This window comes from Neltuma alba, unplaced genomic scaffold (genome assembly GCF_004799145.2).
Source record: "Neltuma alba isolate B1F8T4 unplaced genomic scaffold, ASM479914v2 tig00004191_pilon, whole genome shotgun sequence".
NCBI lineage: Eukaryota > Viridiplantae > Streptophyta > Magnoliopsida > Fabales > Fabaceae > Neltuma > Neltuma alba.
In genome coordinates this window covers 17,628-38,075 of record NW_021633601.1, presented here as the reverse complement: position 1 = coordinate 38,075, position 20,448 = coordinate 17,628, and the positions used below count along the sequence as shown (strand labels likewise).

The 20,448-nt window shown below is 36.9% G+C and overlaps 2 protein-coding genes, 1 long non-coding RNA gene and 1 pseudogene across 4 annotated transcripts; 2 read left to right on the top strand and 2 right to left on the bottom strand.

Annotated features, from left to right (window-relative positions):
• Positions 1-1,532: 1,532 nt before the first annotated feature.
• On the top strand, positions 1,533-3,466 carry LOC114743944 (aquaporin PIP1-1-like; annotated as a pseudogene).
• A 1,737-nt stretch (positions 3,467-5,203) lies between these two features.
• Positions 5,204-6,038, top strand: LOC114743941 (cyclomaltodextrin glucanotransferase-like). 2 transcript variants are annotated; one of them, XM_028932137.1, is made up of 2 exons: positions 5,204-5,273; positions 5,461-6,038. In XM_028932137.1, the coding sequence occupies exons 1-2, from the start codon at positions 5,235-5,237 to the stop codon at positions 5,710-5,712; spliced, it is 291 nt and encodes a 96-aa protein (XP_028787970.1). In that variant the 5' UTR covers positions 5,204-5,234; the 3' UTR covers positions 5,713-6,038. The 2 variants fall into 2 exon arrangements, with proteins under 2 accessions (XP_028787970.1, XP_028787969.1); XM_028932136.1 differs by having other exon boundaries at positions 5,215-5,273; positions 5,442-6,038.
• A 1,376-nt stretch (positions 6,039-7,414) lies between these two features.
• LOC114743942 (uncharacterized) lies at positions 7,415-9,478 on the bottom strand. Its single transcript, XR_003740035.1, has 2 exons — positions 9,449-9,478; positions 7,415-7,970 (listed from the first exon to the last, which is right to left on the bottom strand). It is a non-coding gene; the product is annotated as an uncharacterized LOC114743942 (long non-coding RNA).
• A 495-nt stretch (positions 9,479-9,973) lies between these two features.
• Positions 9,974-19,396, bottom strand: LOC114743939 (RNA polymerase II C-terminal domain phosphatase-like 2). Its single transcript, XM_028932133.1, has 14 exons — positions 19,052-19,396; positions 18,338-18,808; positions 17,413-17,623; positions 16,889-17,046; positions 16,719-16,789; positions 16,531-16,636; positions 16,305-16,394; positions 15,988-16,129; positions 15,541-15,899; positions 15,387-15,447; positions 14,457-14,587; positions 14,325-14,378; positions 10,867-10,963; positions 9,974-10,214 (listed from the first exon to the last, which is right to left on the bottom strand). Exons 1-14 carry the CDS (start codon positions 19,316-19,318, stop codon positions 10,024-10,026), a joined length of 2,409 nt encoding a protein of 802 aa, XP_028787966.1. The 5' UTR covers positions 19,319-19,396; the 3' UTR covers positions 9,974-10,023.
• Between the last annotated feature and the right edge of the window lie 1,052 nt (positions 19,397-20,448).

The window sequence follows — 20,448 nt, the reverse complement described above, 5'->3', positions numbered from 1 at the left end:
AATACATCACTTGTCAAGAAGCGTGATCGGATGCAGTCATCTTCTCCATCTTTGACGGTGGTCGGCGGGCAAGTGATGTTCCGATTGTCTACTGATGAGGCGAGTTGCTGCCCATCCAGTTAAAAGCTAACCGTCCAATTGATCATCCCACTATGTCCCAGTGCGGGTGGGTTGATCTCCCCCGTTCACTCGATGGACGCATTCGATTTTTTCTCAATGGTCTGTTAAATGGGTTTCTTCCTATTTTACTTTTTTCAAAAAAAAGTGCGCATGAGCAGGGTTCGGTAAGGCAAAACCTTTGCCTGATACCCAGCTCGAAGGATGAGGGGGCTGCATTGCCCGACCTTGCCGAGTAGAAGCCCTAGTTATTTTGGGCTGGGCTAATACAGACTGGGCAGGGCGGGCTTTCTTTATTTAAATTTACAACTTGAGTTATGAAATTTAAATACTGTCGTATGTCTTAACAGATATTTATGTTTTAAGAATTTAACAATATTCATAATTTATTAAAAACAAGACAATAAAAAATTGTAATTAAAGCCTTAAAATCCAAATGATTTGCACCAATATCCACAAAGTTGAGAAAATAATAAAACATATAAAAAAAATACAAGCTATATTAACATATAATTTAATATAATTTATAGAGATCTATATATTATATTCAAATTAGTAAATCAGTATCATTTCATGATATATGAAGTAATATCAACATGAAAAAGTTAAAAGACAATTATAGTACACAGCAAAATAATTTAGAAAAGTTAAAAAAGTGGTATTTTTTTTAAAAAAAAACTAGAACTTTAAAAATGTAAAGTCTAATAATATAAGGATGTAATGTTCCTTTTGAGTAATGAAATATAATAAAATATACTCCTCCGGTCCTAAATATAAGACCCTTATACTAGTAAGGGTCTTATATTTAGGACCGGAGGAGTAGTATATTAATATTACAGTATATATATTATAATTGTGAAAAAATATATATTATAATATAAATAATTACATATTTCGAGCATAGCCAAATAGGCAGGGCTGCATGCTATACTCGTGGCTCGGTCTTGTCTGAAAATGCCCATTTTTTCCTTGGGCTGTGTTTTTTTGGATCGGACAGGACAATTTTTTAGTGGGCTTGGACGTGCATATTGGGCTAATGAGCTCATGAACACCCCTGAAAAAAAGGATTTCTTCCTATTATTCTATGTTCTGAATTTGCCTCACAACATTGGATATAATTTTTGCAATTTTCTCAATATTCCTTTATGGAGGATTCATTTTGTAAGGATTTCATTAGGCATCCCACAATTTTAAGTTGAAGTGGCTGCTTCTATAATTAAGGCTGCCATTATTTCTGGGCAAAGCTAGTGGTGCGCAAGCTTGCATTCAAAGTCAAGAGATACATGCGTAAAGGAAAGGCTAATAAGCAAAGTGGGAAGAAAGAAAGCCTAAGTGAATTTAATGTTTGCCATTTATTGTCTCCCAAATAACTCAAACTTCTCTATTCTCTCCTTTTCTTCCTCCTTGGTCGGTGTACTGTCACCCCAATCCACAGTTCCATTCCCTTTCAATCACTCAACCCATAACTATTCTAAAGCTACAAAATTGACTCTTTTAACAACCCCTCAGGCTCTACAAAGTAGACACCCTTTCCCCAGTAGTCTTACTGAGCATTTTCCCCGGAAAGTTAGAGAGAAAATGGAGGAAGAAGATGTGAGGGTAGGAGCCAACAGTACAGAGGAAGGCAAGCGATTGGAACGGCAGCTCAGAGCCAAGATGGAAGAGACTACAGAGAGCCACCTGCTGCGCCGTTGTTTGAAGTTGGTGAGCTATCTTCATGGTCTTTCTACAGAGCAGGCATTGCAGAGTTTGTGGCCAGTTTCTTGTTCCTCTACGTCACCGTTTTGACTATCATTGGGGTGGCTAAATCTTCCTCTAGGTGCTCCACTGTTGGCACTCAAGGCATTGCTTGGGCTTTTGGGGGCATGATCTTTGCTCTTGTCTACTCCACTGCTGGTATCTCAGGTAATCTTCATCAGGAAACGACCATAACAATGAACAATATTGTGTTTAAATGAAATAAGGGTCAGGGGTCATTTTTGTTTGTTTAAATGAGGTTATTAAATGGGACAATCTTTCTAAAGATTTGATTGTTGATAGAATATAATGACGTTGTGTGATCTATGTAGTCAACTTTATTTAATTAGATAAAGTTTATTGCTGTCACTGAAAAGGTTAAAAAAAAGTAATGTTTCCCTCTCTTTTAAAAAACTAACACTAACTTTAAAACTAATATTGACTCTTAACATTTTTAATAGGAAGGATGACATTGCTATTTTTTTAACATGTTAGAAAGGATATTGAGGGGGAAAAAAACTTTATCCATAGCTTTTTTGTGAACATTTCTAGGATAAAAGTGACTCTTAACCCATGAAATAACTCTGCAAAGTTTGGCTAAATGCATGATTTGTGGGTGCAGGAGGGCACATAAACCCAGCAGTAACATTTGGGCTGTTTCTAGCAAGGAAGGTGTCACTGACAAGGACATTGATGTACATAACAATGCAGTGCTTGGGTGCCATAGCCGGAGCCGCTGTGGTTAAGTCCTTCCAGCCACATACCTTTGAGAGACTAGGTGGTGCCGCCAACACTCTCACTTCTGGCTACTCTAAAACCGCAGGCCTTGAAGCTGAGATCCTTGGCACATTCGTTCTTGTTTATACTGTCTTCTCTGCTACTGATGCCAAGCGAAACGCCAGAGACTCCCATGTTCCTGTAAGCCATCAATCTATATCCATATTACAAGAAATTATTATTAACTGAAACTTGTTTAATTCTAACTGTATGAAATACTTATTATATATATGGTTTTGGATGGATTGCAGGTTTTGGCTCCACTGCCTATAGGGTTTGCTGTGTTTGTGGTGCATTTGGCTACCATTCCTGTGACAGGCACAGGTATTAACCCAGCTAGAAGTCTTGGTGCTGCTCTTATCTTCAACAAGCACCAAGCTTGGCATGATCATGTGAGTCTTCATATGCTTTGCTTTGGGTTTGATTTTGATTCTTTTTCAATTTTTAAAAGACCTGTTTATGTCATGGTGCAGTGGATCTTCTGGGTTGGGCCTCTGCTAGGGGCAGCTCTTGCAGCACTGTACCACCAGATAGTGATAAGGGCGATCCCTTTTAAGTCAAACTGATGCATCATGCAAGCAATATCCATAACCATAACTTCTTTCTGCAGTGTGAAGTTCTTTTGATTTCTGTTATATGTCTTCTACTGTACTGCGTACTGGGTTTCATTCTCTGTTTTAACATCTTGCCTCCACTTAGTAGTAATGGTGGGGATATAACTGCTTCTGCCATGTAATTATATAAGCTTGTCCCATTGAATAATAATCTTCAGATGATGATATGTGCATTATCTGTTTGCATTGGAACTTAATGATTCTTTTGATTGAATTGCCTACAATAAGGAAGTAGACTAAGCATTTATTTTATTTCTCAAAGAGGACAGTTGAAAGCGAGAAGAGGAAATAAGATCATAAAGTCAAGAGCATTATCCTATATAACCTACTTTTCTTGTAATGTTAGTCTGCCTAATAAAAGAGGAAGTAGAGATGTGAAGAGGAGCTTTCAATCTTTAAAGTAACAAAGTGAATAAAAATGAATATAATTATAAGCTACTGCCTCTGTTCTTAATATTAATATTAGATCATAAATATAAAATCTCAATATTTCTTGTCTTTTATATTTATTATTTTTTTTTGCAAATCAATTTATCTAACTTATAAAACAAATAGATAATTTAACATCATAGTTTTTATAGGATTATTTTTGAAAGATAATGTTACGTTTGTTATAATTAATTTATTTACCTAATTTTTTAATTTACTCAAATTAGTCAACAGACTTTTATATTAATGATAAAATTATCCTTGTCATGAACTCATGATGAGCTAATTATTTTTGTGATCATTTCTTAACAATTTATAATGGTTAAAACCGTTGCTAAAATTTTTTTTAAGAAGAATTCACAATATACCGCAAGATAAGAAGAATTCGTCATATGGTATTCACGCCCAACTTTAAGAAGAATTCACAATATACCACAAGATAACTGGAATTCGTCATATGGTATTCACGCCACCTGGGTTGCCACGTAGGATTTGTTTGTCACTTTGTACGCCAATATGGGCGTCTTGTTGGATGCTTAGATTGAAACTATAAGTTGTTCTAACTTTTAGGAATCAAGATGGATGTCACTTTAGAACATTCCTCTTATCGTATTATTTTTTTTGTTTCTAAAATGATTAAAAAATTATTTTAAAATAGATTATTGATGAATCCTATTACTTAAAATGTGTAATCATGCAAGATTTGGTGATTTCCCTGATGTATCTCCTCCTATGCTTTCCACTTAGATTTTTTTAAGTGCCTGTCATCTATTTTTTTTCAAAATCAAGAATAAGGACTTAGAAAAAAAAAACGGATCTGTTCCATGGAGTGCAAAAACTTATATGCCCATTTTACGTTTTGTTTCTTTTCGAATATTAACTAGATAAAGGCTAAGATCGCTATTGTCAACTCGGTGTGCATCTGTCAAATTCATTAATGTTGGGCAGCGTTATTGCCAACGTCTTTCATATTCTATTGCTTTGCGCTCTCTATTTTTTCGGTGTCCTAGATTATTTTTTAGTTCTTTTTTCGATTCTGTAGAAAACAAGAGAAATTGAATCAAACTAATCTATTATGTATCTGTTTGATGAAAAAATTAGTCCAGAAAATAGTTATCTGATCGTTTAGATATGAGTGAATGGAGTGATTACCGGATTTGGTTCATTCTATAGGATTCGCTCTTGATTTTCATATCACGTTGCAGCTGGAGTTGAACACTGCAGACCTGCCACTTCAACAAACGAGCAAGTTCTTATTAAAAATTTTCCATTGTGTATAAAGAATAGGTAGATAATATACAGTTGTTAGCCATAAACTTAATTTACCTTATTTTAACAAATCCAACCTGTCAAAAAATTTCTCATTTTAGTCAACTTTGAAGATCCTTCATAGTAGATATTCCAGGATTATTATAAACACAGTGATATGTGTTGTGTAGATGAACTGAAGATTGTCCATGTCAAGTTTCAATTGCAAAGAAAATTAAGTTCGGTGAACAGTTTTGCATCGTTGGGGATGATGCTCTGTTAGGTTCCTGGGACCCTTCAGATCCAATACCAATGTCCTGGTCAGATGACCATACTTGGACTGCTGAAACGGTGAGTAAAAATTAGAATCTTCTATAATAAGAAATATAAAATGAAATAAAACTCCTCTGGTGAAAAGCTTCATTGCCAAATCTTTGAGAGATAAACTCAGTCAATTTAATTTACAGTTGAGTGTGAATCAATTAATATGATTAACTTTAAATCGTGAGTAACATACAGGTCCTGTGTATATGGACAGGATATAATTGCTGGAAAAAGGATCCAATACAAGTTCATATTGAAAGAGAGAAAGGGGGATGTTATTTGGCAGCCAGGGTCAGATAGACTCATGCAAACATGGGAAACTGTTAATGGAATATCAGTCTTTGAGGATTGGGACAGTGCAGGACTTCAGATGATAACAGAGGAACTGCAGCATCAACACTCAAATGAGGAATCCAAGCAGCAGGAAAAGCCATCAAAGAATACAGATCGTAACGATGAGCAATAAGAAGCTGATAGACCCACGCAGATTAACCCCAGGGGAAAGGTTACTTCAATCAAGAATCAGGAAACACAAGTTGATGACTAAAGTCTGTTTGAATTTTGACGGTGTACCATGACTTTGCACCACCAGTTTTGCCAGACGAAGAATCTAATTCAGGTGAAATAGTTTCACGAAGTTAACAAAAACTAAAACAATCTTGAATTCTCTTTTTTGTGTGTGACCAAAATGAATTCTTTGCAAGTCAAAAGCACAATAATAAAACTGGAAACCTCCTTGCCAGTTTCCTCTGTATGAACACATTTTCTTTCTAGTGAACTGATCTTGGTTCATCCTTGTCCATGGATACGACACTATACGAATGTTCTTTGCTACTTCAAATTATATATCATCGCCTAATTTATTTTGGTTTTAAGTAAAAAGTATATTATTTAGTTTTAAATCATGCCAATTTGTGTCTTCATCTGAGACAAAATCGTTTTATTCTGTGCAACCATGAAGATTGTAGTGAATATTTCTTTGTTTATTGTCCATTGTTGTTGCCGTTGTTATGGCTACAACCTCCGTTCCTGCATATAAAATTTAGTCTGTAATGCAAACTACTCTTATTTCTAAATATAAGATCTAATTTGTAGTGTAAATTAAAATCAGGGTAGTATTATTTTTGATAAAAGGAGAGGGAACAAGTCCCTGGAACTCAAGTTGCAAAGCATCCTAATACACGGTTCTTAATCAACCCCTCTGGATAGGCTGGGGCACTATCAAAAGTTGGAAATCATTATAAATCCTTAGACTAGATTTAGCAACTAGCAAGACTATGAGCAACTCTTTTAACCTCTGTCGGTGCACATTGAAACTTGAGTTGCCAATTCCATCACCTATTACATAAATTCTCCTATAACTGACGGCAAATGCAGCTCCCACGCTGTTTCAATACCTTTAAACAGAGAACATTCCTCAGGCTCTCGTGGTTCGCAGATGCCCAAGAAATTGTTAGGGCAACCCATGAGTCCAAATTCAAAGTATCTCGCATTATCCCTCCACATGCAGCCAAACCAGACTATTCCATGACAGCCCCACCCACATGCACATTAATCTTGATCCATTTAACACTGCTTCTATCCACCTTTCTTTCAGATGCAATCTTCCCACATAGTTTTTCACAATCACAGAAATAACAAAACCAGGATCTAAAGTCCCATTTGGGACGAAGTATTGAGAATGAGAGATTGGGATTGAAACTACAATTGAAAAAAAGCATTAGAATAGTATTTAGCATAAGTAATTGCTTGTTATATGGGATTAGGCAAATCCATAAAGGTGAGATTGGGGAATACCACTTCCTCCTATGGTATTCTCCAATCCCACATACATGGTTTTGACTAATCCCATATAATAAGTAATCTCTTAACTCTTTTAATAGATTTTCTCAATTATAATCCCAATTCCGATCTCTTATTTTCAATGCTTCCTACCAAACGTAACCTAAAGGTTTATCAAAAGTTTCATGGTTGATCATTGCACCAATTACTTCATATGGGTGAGCAGCCCCGCATTTACTCCTCCGAACATGGGTGGCAAGCCCAAAAAAAGACTCTAATCCGTTCCACTCCTCTCCGTTTCCAGATTTTTGTTGAAGATTTTACTAAACGGGGAGCTACCAGAGTCCTCAATAAGTGAAAAGGCGCTACTAAAAGTAAACCCACGATTTTTACTCAAGTTTCATTAGAACTTAAGCTCCTCAAACAATTATCAGCAATTCTGATTCCATGTATGTATTTCTGAGTAAGCATGCCCACCCATAGTCCTTTTTATACCTGAAGCTAGATTCCACGCAATCTTATCTACCCATGCACCATTCACAGCTTCAAGCCTTCTAAAGCCCAACCCTCCTTCATCTTTCAGTCAACACAGCTTAAAACCCAACATGAGTTGTTTCCCCGATCAATCAAATGCCCTGAGGTCTTCCCATCAATTTTGATATTCCCCATAAGAAATAGAGCTGTCTCATTATAGTATTCTAAAAACATGCTCAGAGACAATCGAGCCTTCTCGGATTCAATGCCCATCCAGTATAAACCCTTTGTTCCCAGATTCTCCCCCTTTAATCTTCTTAGCCCTACGATTCAGTCGATCATCTTCCTCTCTTGAAGAAGGGAGCAGAAAGGTTCTCCTATTAGGGACCGGGACAGCCATTGTTTGATCTTTTATGGTCCACTACCTTGTTTTCCTACTTCAGAACCACTGCATCTGTAGAACAAAAACTGGATAAAGAGAAATTTACATATTGATAGAATCAATTCAAATACGGTTGAAGGTGATACGAAAAACAAATTTCTATTTTGCTCTTCAAAATTACTGTCATCATCAATTTGGTAAAATTATTTCTAAGATCAAACTAACTATTAAAGTTTGCTTATCCAATCAACTCAAATCATAACAAAATAAATATATTTTTAATATAATTTTGTATTAATTATTTCAGACACAAATAATATTCTCACACATTATAAAATAGAAAAGTTGGGAAATGAGGCATACAAGTCTCAAGTTATGACACAATTTACTTTGCTGTTCTTTTTCTTAGCTCATGGGAAGAGCATGAAAGAAGGACGCGGAGAGAGATGAAGAGCAGAGAGCTACCTACCAAAGGAAGCACTAAGTTATTAGGAACCACTCACCATTTCACCAACTGTTGAACCCTCTCTCGGGAGAAAAACTATTCTTCCCTAGTCAATTGCGACTATTACATGTTTTATGGACCATGTAAATTGAATCTTCTTATGGCTAGTCTAGTTTTCATTCAGTGCGATTTTTGGATAGTTTTATCTAATTTTTACTAGTTTTTAATTGGTTTTTTTTAAATTCAAACAGAGTGAATGTGTATCATGTAATCTAGATCAATTGGTCCATGTGCCCATCTAATTTTAAAAACATGATCTTAGCATTTGACAATTTATTAGTACCAACAGATATTTTATAAAGGTACAATACTTTGCTCTTAAAATTGAGGGGATTATATGCATAAAAAAATAAAATTTAAGGAGACATGAAATTAATAGTTTGGAATTATCTGCATAAAGTTGACAGTTTAGGGGGATTTATTATTGAGTTTTGAGGGTTAATGAAATTATCTGTAAGTTCACAAAAGTTTTATAGTTCCTCTTATCCTTAATATAAAAATTAGTTGACTAATTTGAGTAGACTACAAAAATTAGTTAAGTTATTTATTTGTAATAAATAGGCGTTATCTTTCCTAAAATACATTTGCTAATCATGTGTATTAGCTAGAATTATATTTGATGAAACTTTAATATGTGCAACTACTACAAGGATTGCCTTAAAAAAAAATAAATAAATATGAAAGATAAAGTGGATTGAGATTTTATATTGAGGACCAAATTAAATATCAAACTAACTCTTATATTAAGCACTGAAGGTAGTATAATTTAACATGGTTGAGAAAACAGTGAGATTAACACCGAAAATTTATAGAGATTAAAGGAGAGGAAAAGAAAGATGGCACGAAATTCTTAGATGTAAGAATTATATTTTCATTCCTCATCCCCCCCAAAAAAAAGGGAACCACATTTGATGATTTTCATTGAGCTTGAACATACGTAGATACATACATACATAACCACACACCCACGCTCGCACATTCATATCTTTCTACTAATGAGAACAACTGTACACCAAAACAGATGAAGGTAGTAACGATCAACCTTCTGTCCTAAATTACCTTCAGGAGCTGGCATGCTCTTTCAATTGCTGATTATTTGCAATGGGTGAAGAGAGACTAGCTTCAACGTCTAAAGTCTGAAGATTAAGAAAATTATGCATGAATTTGTAACTTGTAAGTACAGCACCAGTTAGTCAATTAGATATCACCTAATACACAGAATTTGTCCCTACAAAGAATACAGACCAGACTGCACATTAAACTACAAAAACCGACCAACTTGAAACAAAACCATTACGTCAGTATCATTTATTTGAGTTCCTTCAAATTCTGTAAATAGATCGCTGTTTTCAAATCAATTAAACCCACGCCATAAACTAAAGGAAACAATCATGGATTACTTCTTTCATTCTTAATGAACTGGAGGACCACAATGCTACCTTAATTTAAGAGCTTGCAAAAGAAACATGATTATTGACAAGAAGGGACTACTTGGACAACACGAACTGACTTTGGTCATTTCCCATTAATGGAGCAGTAGCATAGAAGGCGGCAAAAGGAGTTATTTCTATACAATAATGAGCCTCTGCCGGGAATTTTCAGTGTACATACACCACATGCACGCACCACTTACATCAACTATCAAAAACATCAGAAAGCCCCACCTTAGAAGTACTTTCTCTAGACAATGTGTTTGCTCTTTCCAGTTCACTGGATTCAAGATCGACTGCCTCCCACAGGAAACCATTTTCATGATTAAGAGAGAGCTTGTCAAATTCTTGGCCAACACCTTCACATCGAGGCTTCATATGTGCCACATATTTCTCTGTAATTTCAAGCATGTAGCCCTTTAAATGAATATTGTATCCGAAAGTCATAATCAAACAGGAGCAAAAACTGGAATTAAGAGAATGGGAAATAAAATTCGGCACAATAAATTTGTTAATGCCTGGCACAAACCAAATTTATTCATGAATAAGCATTCACATTGCCATCGGTGCCACAGGCAACAACCTCCATGGTCCGCATTACAGAACAATAATATGTAACTCTTGCACCAATAACTTTTATTTCTTTACCAATAAGTTCTACTTAAATGCCCAAGAACACCGAGTTCACTAGATGCATTATCAAAACAGAACGTAGAGCAACCTTCAATAATTAATAAACGTTGACTCAAATCAACAGATATTCTCAACTTGAACACATTCCCCATAGTGTCAAAAGTCACCAAGGTAAAGAGTGTCCAAAACTGTTTTACACATATATCTGGTGGGAAATGGGCATATTCAAGACGCTCCTCAAATAACCAGGAAATGCTCCTTAGATGTCCTAGCTGCCACTATAACAAACCATATCCCACTGGGTGTGGCAATAATCTCTCACCCATTATCAGTAAAATAACAAATGACAAGAGAAAAAGAATGGGGATCGGGTAACATGAAATACAAATATATTCAATAAGAAATTAATTTAACCTGCTAATCTGTGGAGGGCATTCTCAGCTGCCTGCTGTTGGGCATCCATCTTTGTCCTACCCATTCCGAAACCTATTTTTTCACCAGTGAAAAGTACCTAAACCATGGCGTCAAGCATTAAAACATTTGACTAAAAACACTAAATAAACCTTTTTAACACAAGTTTCAATAAAACAAAACATAAGAGAAAACCCAAGCTCATTACAGGCTCAAGAGTAATACAATAAAATGGATTTACAAATAAAGGTCATGTCTGCTACATGGAGACTTTAGTTTAAAAGCATTTGAATATTTGGATATAAAATTTAAGAAAAAATCAAGATTCCTGCATTTGATCTTTGATAACAAATATGGAGATTCTTTTCTCATACATATTGAAACAAATTTCTCACGAATAGGACTCAAAAAGTATTTGCGATATGGAGATGTCCACTCACCACCTACAGGTTGAAGAAAACAATCGGCCAGTAAATAATATGAAGGCCAAAACATAGACAAAAGTAGTTCCGCTACAAATACTGAGAGTATAGTTCAAATTTGTCAAGGCATGTTACCAGCCACAAAAAATAAGCAGAGCAGGAGACAAGGCCAAGTCAAAAATAAAGTACTAGACGCAACAAAGAATTTCACATCTAATCTGATTCCTAATTAGCAAATATTTTTCTTTTCTTCTTCAGGAACTGGGGACAAAATAAATATTACTCGAGAAGCTATGAAGATAACACAGAAGTTACATATTTAACAGTTGCAGACAATTCACAACAAATGCTTAATGATAAACCAAGTCTACTGAAATTAAACAAAGTGAATGAAGCAACTATGCAGGCAAAACAAAAATTGAAAGGAATTATTTCATTACATGATATGAAGTATGATGCACATTAATCTTCATAATGTGATCAAATTCAGCAGTTTAAACAACTAATAATAAATTAATCCATAATGATATCTTGAACTCGTTACTTAAAGCCAAGAAAATTGTAATATGACTATGCTAACAAATGAAGTGGATAAAATTGTAACATCCTGAGTTTTATCGGGTTTTAATAGCCTCTTTTGGTTGATTTTGAGGATAGATTAGCAATTTAATCTTGATCTTGGTATTTGGGTTGAATTTGAGGTATGTTGGAGGAATAGATGAACGTACCCCTCTCAGGGTATGTTCGCCGCGGCGCACCGGGAGTTTCAGGGGGGAGTGTCTTCTCGGAAAGGTTTGGCCGTGGCGAAGTCTTGGGGACGCCGCGGCGAAGTTGTTCGGGTGAGCGAGGCTTCCCTTTCGGGAAGGTTTCGCCGCGGCGAAGGTAGGGGTATGCCGCGGCGAATGTTTTCTGGGCGAGCGAGAGTTTCCTCTCGGGAAACTTTCGTCGTGGCGAAGATTGGGGTTCGCCGCGGCGAAGTCAGGTTTTCAGGCGAGTAATCCCTCTCGGGATTGGTTCGCCGCGGCGAAGATGGAGTTCGCCGCGGCGAAAGGTCGTGAATCTATATATTCGCGGGAGCAGTTCAGCGTGCGAAAAATAAGAAAATCTGAGGTAGAGAGAGAGGCTCTGCTAGGGTTTCGGTATTTTGGCTTGGAGGGGACATTTCTAAGGATCCATTACCTCAAGTAAGTGATTTTAACCTCTAATCTTCTTTCTTTATTGGAATTTCTTGGAATTTCTGAGGATTTTTGGTGGAACCCTAGGATTTTCTAAGTTGTGATGGAATTGAGGTTTTTGACCGATTGTTTTGAGTTTAATTGATTGCATTGGGTTAGTTTAAGTATTTAATTGGTGTAGTTTCCTTGGATTTAAAGAATCTTGAATTTTTGGAGCTAGGGTTTATGGAATTGGATGATTTGGGATTGAGGATGACAATGTAGAGATTGATTGTGGGTTTTATGAATTGGGTTATGTTAAGGAGGGTTAAATTGGATGTTTAATCGGTTTAGAATTGTTGTTGGAACCTTAATTGCTCAAATGGGATGTTTGGGTGTAGAATTCCATAGTGGGTCCTTGAGGTTGTGAATCTTAATTGATGTTTGGAAAGGAATTAAGGTGTTAATGGATTGGTATGACTTTGGAGTGTTGTCTTGATAGATATACCCTTTGAGTTGGGTAGAGTTTTGATGGGAGATAGGAATTTTGTGTCCCCAAGTGTTGTGTTGACCACATTATTAGTTTGAAAGCTAATATATGATGGTTGTGTGTTTGTGTGCTTGTGTAGACCGGTTGTGAGTCTTGGTGGTACACGGGGCCACATCGTTAGTTTGTTGTTCCTTGCTCAGGCGAGAGGTAACCACTTTCCAATTCTTAGTACTTGCTTCTGTGGTATTGTGAGTAGATTTGTGTTTTGTGCTTTAAGTAGTAATTATGTTCGAACTGTATGTTGTATATAAAAAGGGAAAACCGTCTTGTGGGGTTTTTAATTGATAATGAATGTTGTATATAAAAAGGGAAAACCGTCTTGTGGGGTTTTTAATTGATAATGAATGAAATCTTGAAATTGTGAAAGATATGCCACTGAATGAGGTTAATTGTGAAATGATTATTACTCTTTGATTATGATTTGAGCATGATGCATTAATTGGGAATTGGTGAGAGTTTTGTCTGTTACTACCACGTGGTAAGGCCTCCATTAATGCATGATGGTTGGCTTAGTACGTCCCCCATAGTGAGGGATAGGCCTTTTGGCTCCCTACGTCCCCCAGAGTGAGGGATAGGCCTTTTATGGCTCCTTACGTCCCCCATAGTGAGGGATAGGCCGGCTTCGGCTCCTGAAAATCCCCCAAAGTGAGGGATTTGGTTGATGGGATTGCATCATTGCACTTACATGAATTGTTGTGGCTATCGTTTTATATTGTTTGTGAACTGCCCCACTTGACACCTCACGAGCACCTATTTAGTAGTACCTAATATTGGAAAGGTTGGTTACTGAGACTTTGTCTCACCCCGTGGTTTACAATGTTTTCAGGTGAAGGTTCCGGGCGTGGGCCATCGGGAAGAGACGCAGAGGCTTGAGCTTGGTTAGCTTTAGGCCTCTAGCATTTGTATATGTATGACTAGTATATATTGCCACAGTTAGGACTACTTTTTGATATATTTGATTACCCGGCCTTGTTGTAAACTGGAGAGAATGTATCTCCTTATTTTAGTTGGCCGAAGGCCATTGCTAGTGTTTTATGAACTTTGGATTATTTGGTTGGGAATCATCTAGATGGGCTGATGTGATGTTTGTTGTTACCCGGGCCGGAGGCTCGGAGGCCCAGTAGATATATATGAATGGATTATTTTAGTTGCATGCAACGTCTTACGGGTTGACCCGAGCTTGAAAGTCAATTTCTAAAAATATGAAATTTTCCTTCTACTATGGTAGCTCGTTTTAACAGCTCTTCTTTTCTACCATAGTAGAGGTTTTATGATGGGTTAAAATGTCTTGAGGTAGAGGGTTTTTACAAAAATCACCACAGGACTTTCACAAACCTCTACTGAAAACTGCCAGTCTTTGCTGGTGCTAACAATGGATCTAAATTCAACCTGCAAAAAGAAATACATGATGAATCAGGAAAATCAAAAGCAAAAAGTAACCTATTCACATGCTGAAATCACGTGTACCTTAGAGCTACAATGCCTTCCAATTTCTTGTAGCACTCTTATAGATAGAGAAGGTAAGAAGTTCAACCTTCCAGCTTCACTTTGAATTTCTTTGCCATTAGAAGATAAATGATTCTGACATGCAGCATCCCCTGCAAAAAGATTATAACATCACCCGGATGTATTGCTATTAAGTCTTTTAAAATCAAGATTGTCTAAAATAAAACATTGAAATTAGATTATTATTACTATTATTGTTGTTGTTGTTGAAAAAAGGGTATAAATTACGAGAGGGCCAAAGGATTTGAGATTAAAAAACAGGACACTTGTCACAATAACCTTGTATCAAATCAAATAAAAAACAATGAAACTGGAATCATTCTAGAACCCAAAGATAATCTCAAATAAACCTACTATAAATTTTCTTACTTGCAACTAAACATGGACCCTGGCCATTCTAACCAAACTAGGATGCATATACATGTGCCGAAAACAAAATTAAAAGTAAAGGAAAAGGGAAAAAGAAAAAAGGGCAAAGTACATGCCCAATATATAAAGGCTAGGTTTATGTACAGCAGACAAGTTACCAACTCAAAGGATGATGAGCGAAGCAAACTCACTAGACAACATAAACTCAAACCAGAATCACAAGTTTATGGACAACTGCACAACAGAAGCCGCAGGAATTTTACATGTTGAGTTTGCTGCCACAAATTTACTTAAAATCAAGAGTTCAACAATCTTGGTGACACATTCATCTTTGCAGTTGTTATTAGTCGGACCTGTTTTATATAACTCAACAGAATAAAAACAATGTTGAAACACACTAGCTGCAATTTTTTTAAGGAAGACTAGTAGGGAAAGCATAGGGAGGAAAGAGTATAATGGGATGACAAAAGGAGAAGATAGTAAGTACATCAGAATGTGTTAAGATGAATACAAAAGCAATACCTGCTGGCTGACAAGGAGATTGAAGAAGATTATGTCTCTGTGAATCACGTACAGAACTTGGCTGCATATGAGCAACATTCTATTAGAGGATTTTGAGGTAATCCAAGAAGCATCCAAAACTCTAAAAGGGGAGCAACCCTGTTCAATGGCAAACCTCTCCATTTCTTAGTGATGATTGTGAGGGCAAATTAGCATCTGGCAGAGTAGGAGAAAAGAACTTCTCTTGAGCTTGATACTCGTCAGACTTGGCTATTTTAGATTCTTTAACAGACACAAAAGGAGGATCATTTCCTTGACCTCTTCTGCACATATGGTCCTCCCCAAGTCCTGTTTTTGGCTGCATTGGTGATGGCAGTGCTTCATTGAGTGGCCTTGAAATGAGGGGAGATTCACCAGAGCATTGATTTTTTGTATTCAGGTCACGCCTCAGGGTCAAAAGTCCTCTTTTCATGTCATTATCACAATCGACAGAGAACCCATCATGCCTGACTGGAGGTCCAAGTAATCCAGGCTCTGAGAAAAGATTGGGAAATAGATGATAATAGATTGAATATTTTCAAAACCGGAAACAGACACATTAACAACATAAGAAGTTCAATACTCAAAGAAGGAGACAGGTTTCTTGAAGATCCAGGGAAAATAGTATTCGAAATAACTCCAGCAGTTGGTCCAGATCTTTCAGCGTTGGACATAACATTTTTGGCCTTAGACCCAGTATCTGAGCCAACAGAAGCCCTTTCATCCTGAAAAGAACCACACAGAAATCTGTCAGCAAATGGGTCCAAACACTCACATTCATGCCAAAGGAGAACAAGTTATCCCCTACAAGACATTCGCAAAAGAAGCTTCTCAGAAAGTTGTGGCACATGCTGTTAAATCAGAGACAAAGACCATACATGGAAAAACATGGAAACTTACATACTCCTTTAACCTGCGTTCAACTTCTGCTGCATATATTCCTTCACTAATGGGACCAACACAACTATTGTTTGGCACAAAACCAGCCTCCTGCCATTGAGTGAGTATCAACATTAGAGCAATGGATAAACAAGCACTCTGCACCAGCCACAGATGATGCTACATAACAATAAATTGTTCGCTATCATCAATGAACTACAAATCACATTATATTCCAAGCAACTACCTCAGCCATCAAGTAGTTGCTCACATCCACAGGGTGCGGTAAAGTTTCAACATCATCTTCATAGAACACTTCAGCAATTCTCTGTAACAGCTTCTCATCAAATTCTCTGACCACAGTACATGACGAATTATAGCCACTGGGTGAAAGGAAATAACTTGAGCATATCAACACTTGAGTTTGTAACTTACTTGAAGAAATAGCCTCTGACATTGCATGCAACATTTCTTGCTACACATAGGACTGGAACAGTATTGGCTCTCTGATAAATCAATACAGAAAGTGTTGGTAATTCTCTTTAAAAGACAAAAAGTCACAAAAATGTATACTTGTGTGGGTGATAATAAACATAAACCCATACCTCTGCCAGAGGTGCATAATAAGGAGTAAATGCGGGAACTACATGAACCCTGGGCTGGTCCCTGTCTTCCCAAACCTTTGACCGGTCATCTATCACCATTGCCATTCTTGGATGGCCCATACTATTCTGGAAGACATCCTGCAAAGATTTTCTGGAGCCTGCAAATATCCCCATAAAAATCAACAGATTTCATTATTATACGTAATTTTTGGCATCACCTCAAAACAAGTGCATGAAGAAGAGACAGAGGAATAAAATATGAACCACGACAGCAAGAAAAAAGTGAGTGTCATAAAAATAAGTGACACGACATAGTGATGCAAATTAGGTCGAAATATGAATCCACCTGTTAAACGACCAGCACAAATGGCAAAAAGCCAAATATGTTTATAAGAACCAAAAAAGTGCTGAAACACTATCGCAGCAAATTAAATGCCACTTCTTGATTGCAAGAAGTAGCTTCATAATGTCTGAATACACCAAGAATTATGAAGATCCAAATAGACATTGTATAGCAAACATGCCTGACTTGACACAAATCACACGATCAAGAAGTTGCTTTGAATTTATAAGATGTGCTTCAGGGTCAAGAAGCCTCCACATTTCCAAGGCATAATCCCTTTCAGCCATGGTACAGACATATACTTCAAATCTCTTGCGTCCATTTGCTGTTAAATAGGATTTTAAATCCTCCCAGGCAGGTCGTAACCTCACAAGCACGCTGGTATCGCAAATCTATGCACAAACACAATAGGAATACTACAAATATCAAAAACCTTGTGCATCATAAAGCTTCCAAACAACTATATCAATTTTCTCACAATATGCTTCGATAAATTCCTATAGACAAGCTGAAAACCAAGTTTTACATTTATATATCTGGTTTACCCTGCAGAGAGGGAGGAAAACTAAACTAATTGAAATAACCCCAAAAAAAGTTTAAAAATAGCATTCTACACAAATATACGGTTATTTTTATATTACAAGGAAAGGACAACAACAAAAGAACCCTTGCAGCATGAACCAATAAAGAATACTGAATGCCCAGAAGGAGAAGGGGAGATCAATCAACAAGGGAATTAAGATGCTTACGTTTCCATTTTTAGGCAGTGAAACTAATAAACTCACATAAGCTTTGTTAGAAAATCAACGACAATTGTGAAGTACATGAGATCGGTCGTGCAGCCCATTAAATACTGCTCTATTTGGCTCTAGCTTGCTTAATCTTTAATTTTAACGCTTTCCTGATTAATTCCTCAGTATCAGAATTCCCTTTCTTTCGCGAATCAGAAATTACGAGTCTCAGGACATCGAGCTGCATGGTCAATCATTGCTCATCTCAGGCTTGATCTCTCCATGGGCATTTCCTAATCACTACGAAGAAAGTCCACGAACTTACGCTAGTTGGTCATAAATGATAATTAAAATAAATTTCAATTAAATTATAACCTCGGGATTGATGCGAGTGAGAATGATATCCCTTTCTTGCAATCTAATGACAGGACGAACAACTTTCCCATGGCTATCAGACAATTGTGGGACCTCCTCCCATTGAACCTTGAAAATCTTGCCATTATCGACAACGCAGTCATTTTCTACGTACTGCTTCAATAGCTTACGGTCGTCCATGTAACGTTTAAGTTCAGTTGACATCCCTGAAATTCGCAGGGGATCAGTCTCACAGGCCAGCCAACCTCGCAGAGTCTCAATTCTATCTTCAAATGATTTCATGGTGTTAGCAACAATAAGGGTTTCGTCCAAATCAAACACAATCGCAAGGCACCGCAGGTTTAGCATCCTTAAGCATGCAGCGTATAGACCCGCAGGAACAGAGTAGCACCAGAAGCACGGGAACTTTTTCCTCCTACTGGGCATGGCCACCAAGTGAACTTCTTCATCCCCAACCAATGTCACTGCCGTCTGTGTTCCCAAATCAAAAAGAACAAGTGCATGCCAAAAATTAGAAACTCAGCTGAACAGGTTTTCTTCAAGGCAATAGTTTAAAAAGAACCAGTTCATGTCTGAGATGCCGAGAGTCAAAATTAAGTTTCAGTTTATAAACTTTTTTTCCCATAAACAATCAAACTACACCATTGAAAGAAAGGCCAAAGATTGAAAATAAAAATAAAAAGAAGATAAAATTAAATGCATTTTGGACGAGACCTGCAATTCATAAAAGCAAGAAGCATGAAGATTGATCAAATCGGGCTGTTCAACAGGTAGTGATGACTCGAGCTTGCATCGAACTGAGAATGCAGAAATAGTTTGGAGAACTGAAAGAGGATGACATCGCTCACTCCTCGGCGATAAGTGGTGGATGCGTATCTCGTTTGGGAGGTGGAAATTCTGGTCTGAAACAGGGATAACATCCAATTCTCCCAATCTCAATTCACCGAGAAAAAACACAGATTTGAACCCCAATCGACTCATCAAAACTAATTTGCAAGAATCAAAACAATTTTCAGTTGCTTCTAACCAGGCTTCTTTCCTTGCTCCCTCGCTCCCTCCCTCGACGTTCAGTTTTAAACGACCGTGCTCGCTCCGCATTTATAGGCAATAAGGGAATCACCACGTGGATTTCATGAAATTACCAAAGTGCCCGTCTGTGGCACGCGCGAAGCCCCCCTCTCCGAGAGAAGGGTACCATCAATAAGCGGGAACGATCTTCGTACACGTGGCACATCTTGCACCGTTTCTTAATTGAAATATTACAGGATATTCAGGTCCCACCCACACTTGCGTCTCAGTTTGAACAAAGTCTACATGATCATGTTTTTTCCGCAGCGGCTGTTTGCTTCACTCCCAAAAATATGTATTTTTATACAAATTGAGGTGAATTTTTTTTTATATGCTCACTTCGTAAATATCATAAAATTACCTTTAAAATTATGGGTTAGTTTTAGCCCTAACACACTATATATTGAGAGTTATCGATAAGAGATCAGATTCCATATCTGACCATCATATAATTAAATTAATTTATTTAGCATACAACTAACATAGGACACAAAATATATATAACAATACATTACTTATAGGTGGCCCAAAAGAATACATATAAATCATTTGACATGTGTTAAACAATGTATGACCATAGAATCCACAATAAAACAAAAAAGACATGTTTAAAAATGTGTTCAGATGATGAAAACACCAAGGAAAAAAAAAAGATTGGTGACAAGTGATACACAATAAAAAATATAAAGCTTGCTTAGGTGGTGAAATTGCGGGGGGAAATATGTTAAAAATAAATTAACAATGAGCTGATCAAATCCATATGCCCAACCAAAAACTCAAATCAGCTTGGTATTTATATGTGGGCTGCTTGTTTTTTTTTTTGAATGAGATGTGGGCTGCTTGTTTATGCTGCAACCCAGTCCAACGAGGACTTATTTTAGTGGTCTGGGCCGATCATGCAGGCCCAATAGGTTAATACACCAGTGAGCATCATCTAATATCCTAGTGTAGTAACTAACATGGGTTCAGTCTAGCAGAAGGAACTAGTCACTCATAACGTGACGAACCAAGGTTCGAATCTCTACTGAAAAAGGTACTCATAT

What these genes read in the sequence shown, in the direction of transcription:
- LOC114743939 (XM_028932133.1), bottom strand. Translation starts at nt 19,318, where the DNA reads ATGAGTCGATTGGGGTTCAAATCTGTGTTTTTTCTCGGTGAATTGAGA. An exon ending in GTCAGAGGCTATTTCTTCAA is followed by an intron (nt 16,637 to 16,718) that starts GTAAGTTACAAA and finishes TACTGTGGTCAG; the next exon opens with AGAATTTGATGAGAAGCTGT. An exon ending in ATCTCCTTGTCAGCCAGCAG is followed by an intron (nt 14,588 to 15,386) that starts GTATTGCTTTTG and finishes ATCTTTTTGCAG; the next exon opens with GGGATGCTGCATGTCAGAAT.
- LOC114743941 (XM_028932136.1), top strand. Translation starts at nt 5,248, where the DNA reads ATGACCATACTTGGACTGCTGAAACG. An exon ending in ATACTTGGACTGCTGAAACG is followed by an intron (nt 5,274 to 5,441) that starts GTGAGTAAAAAT and finishes AGTAACATACAG; the next exon opens with GTCCTGTGTATATGGACAGG.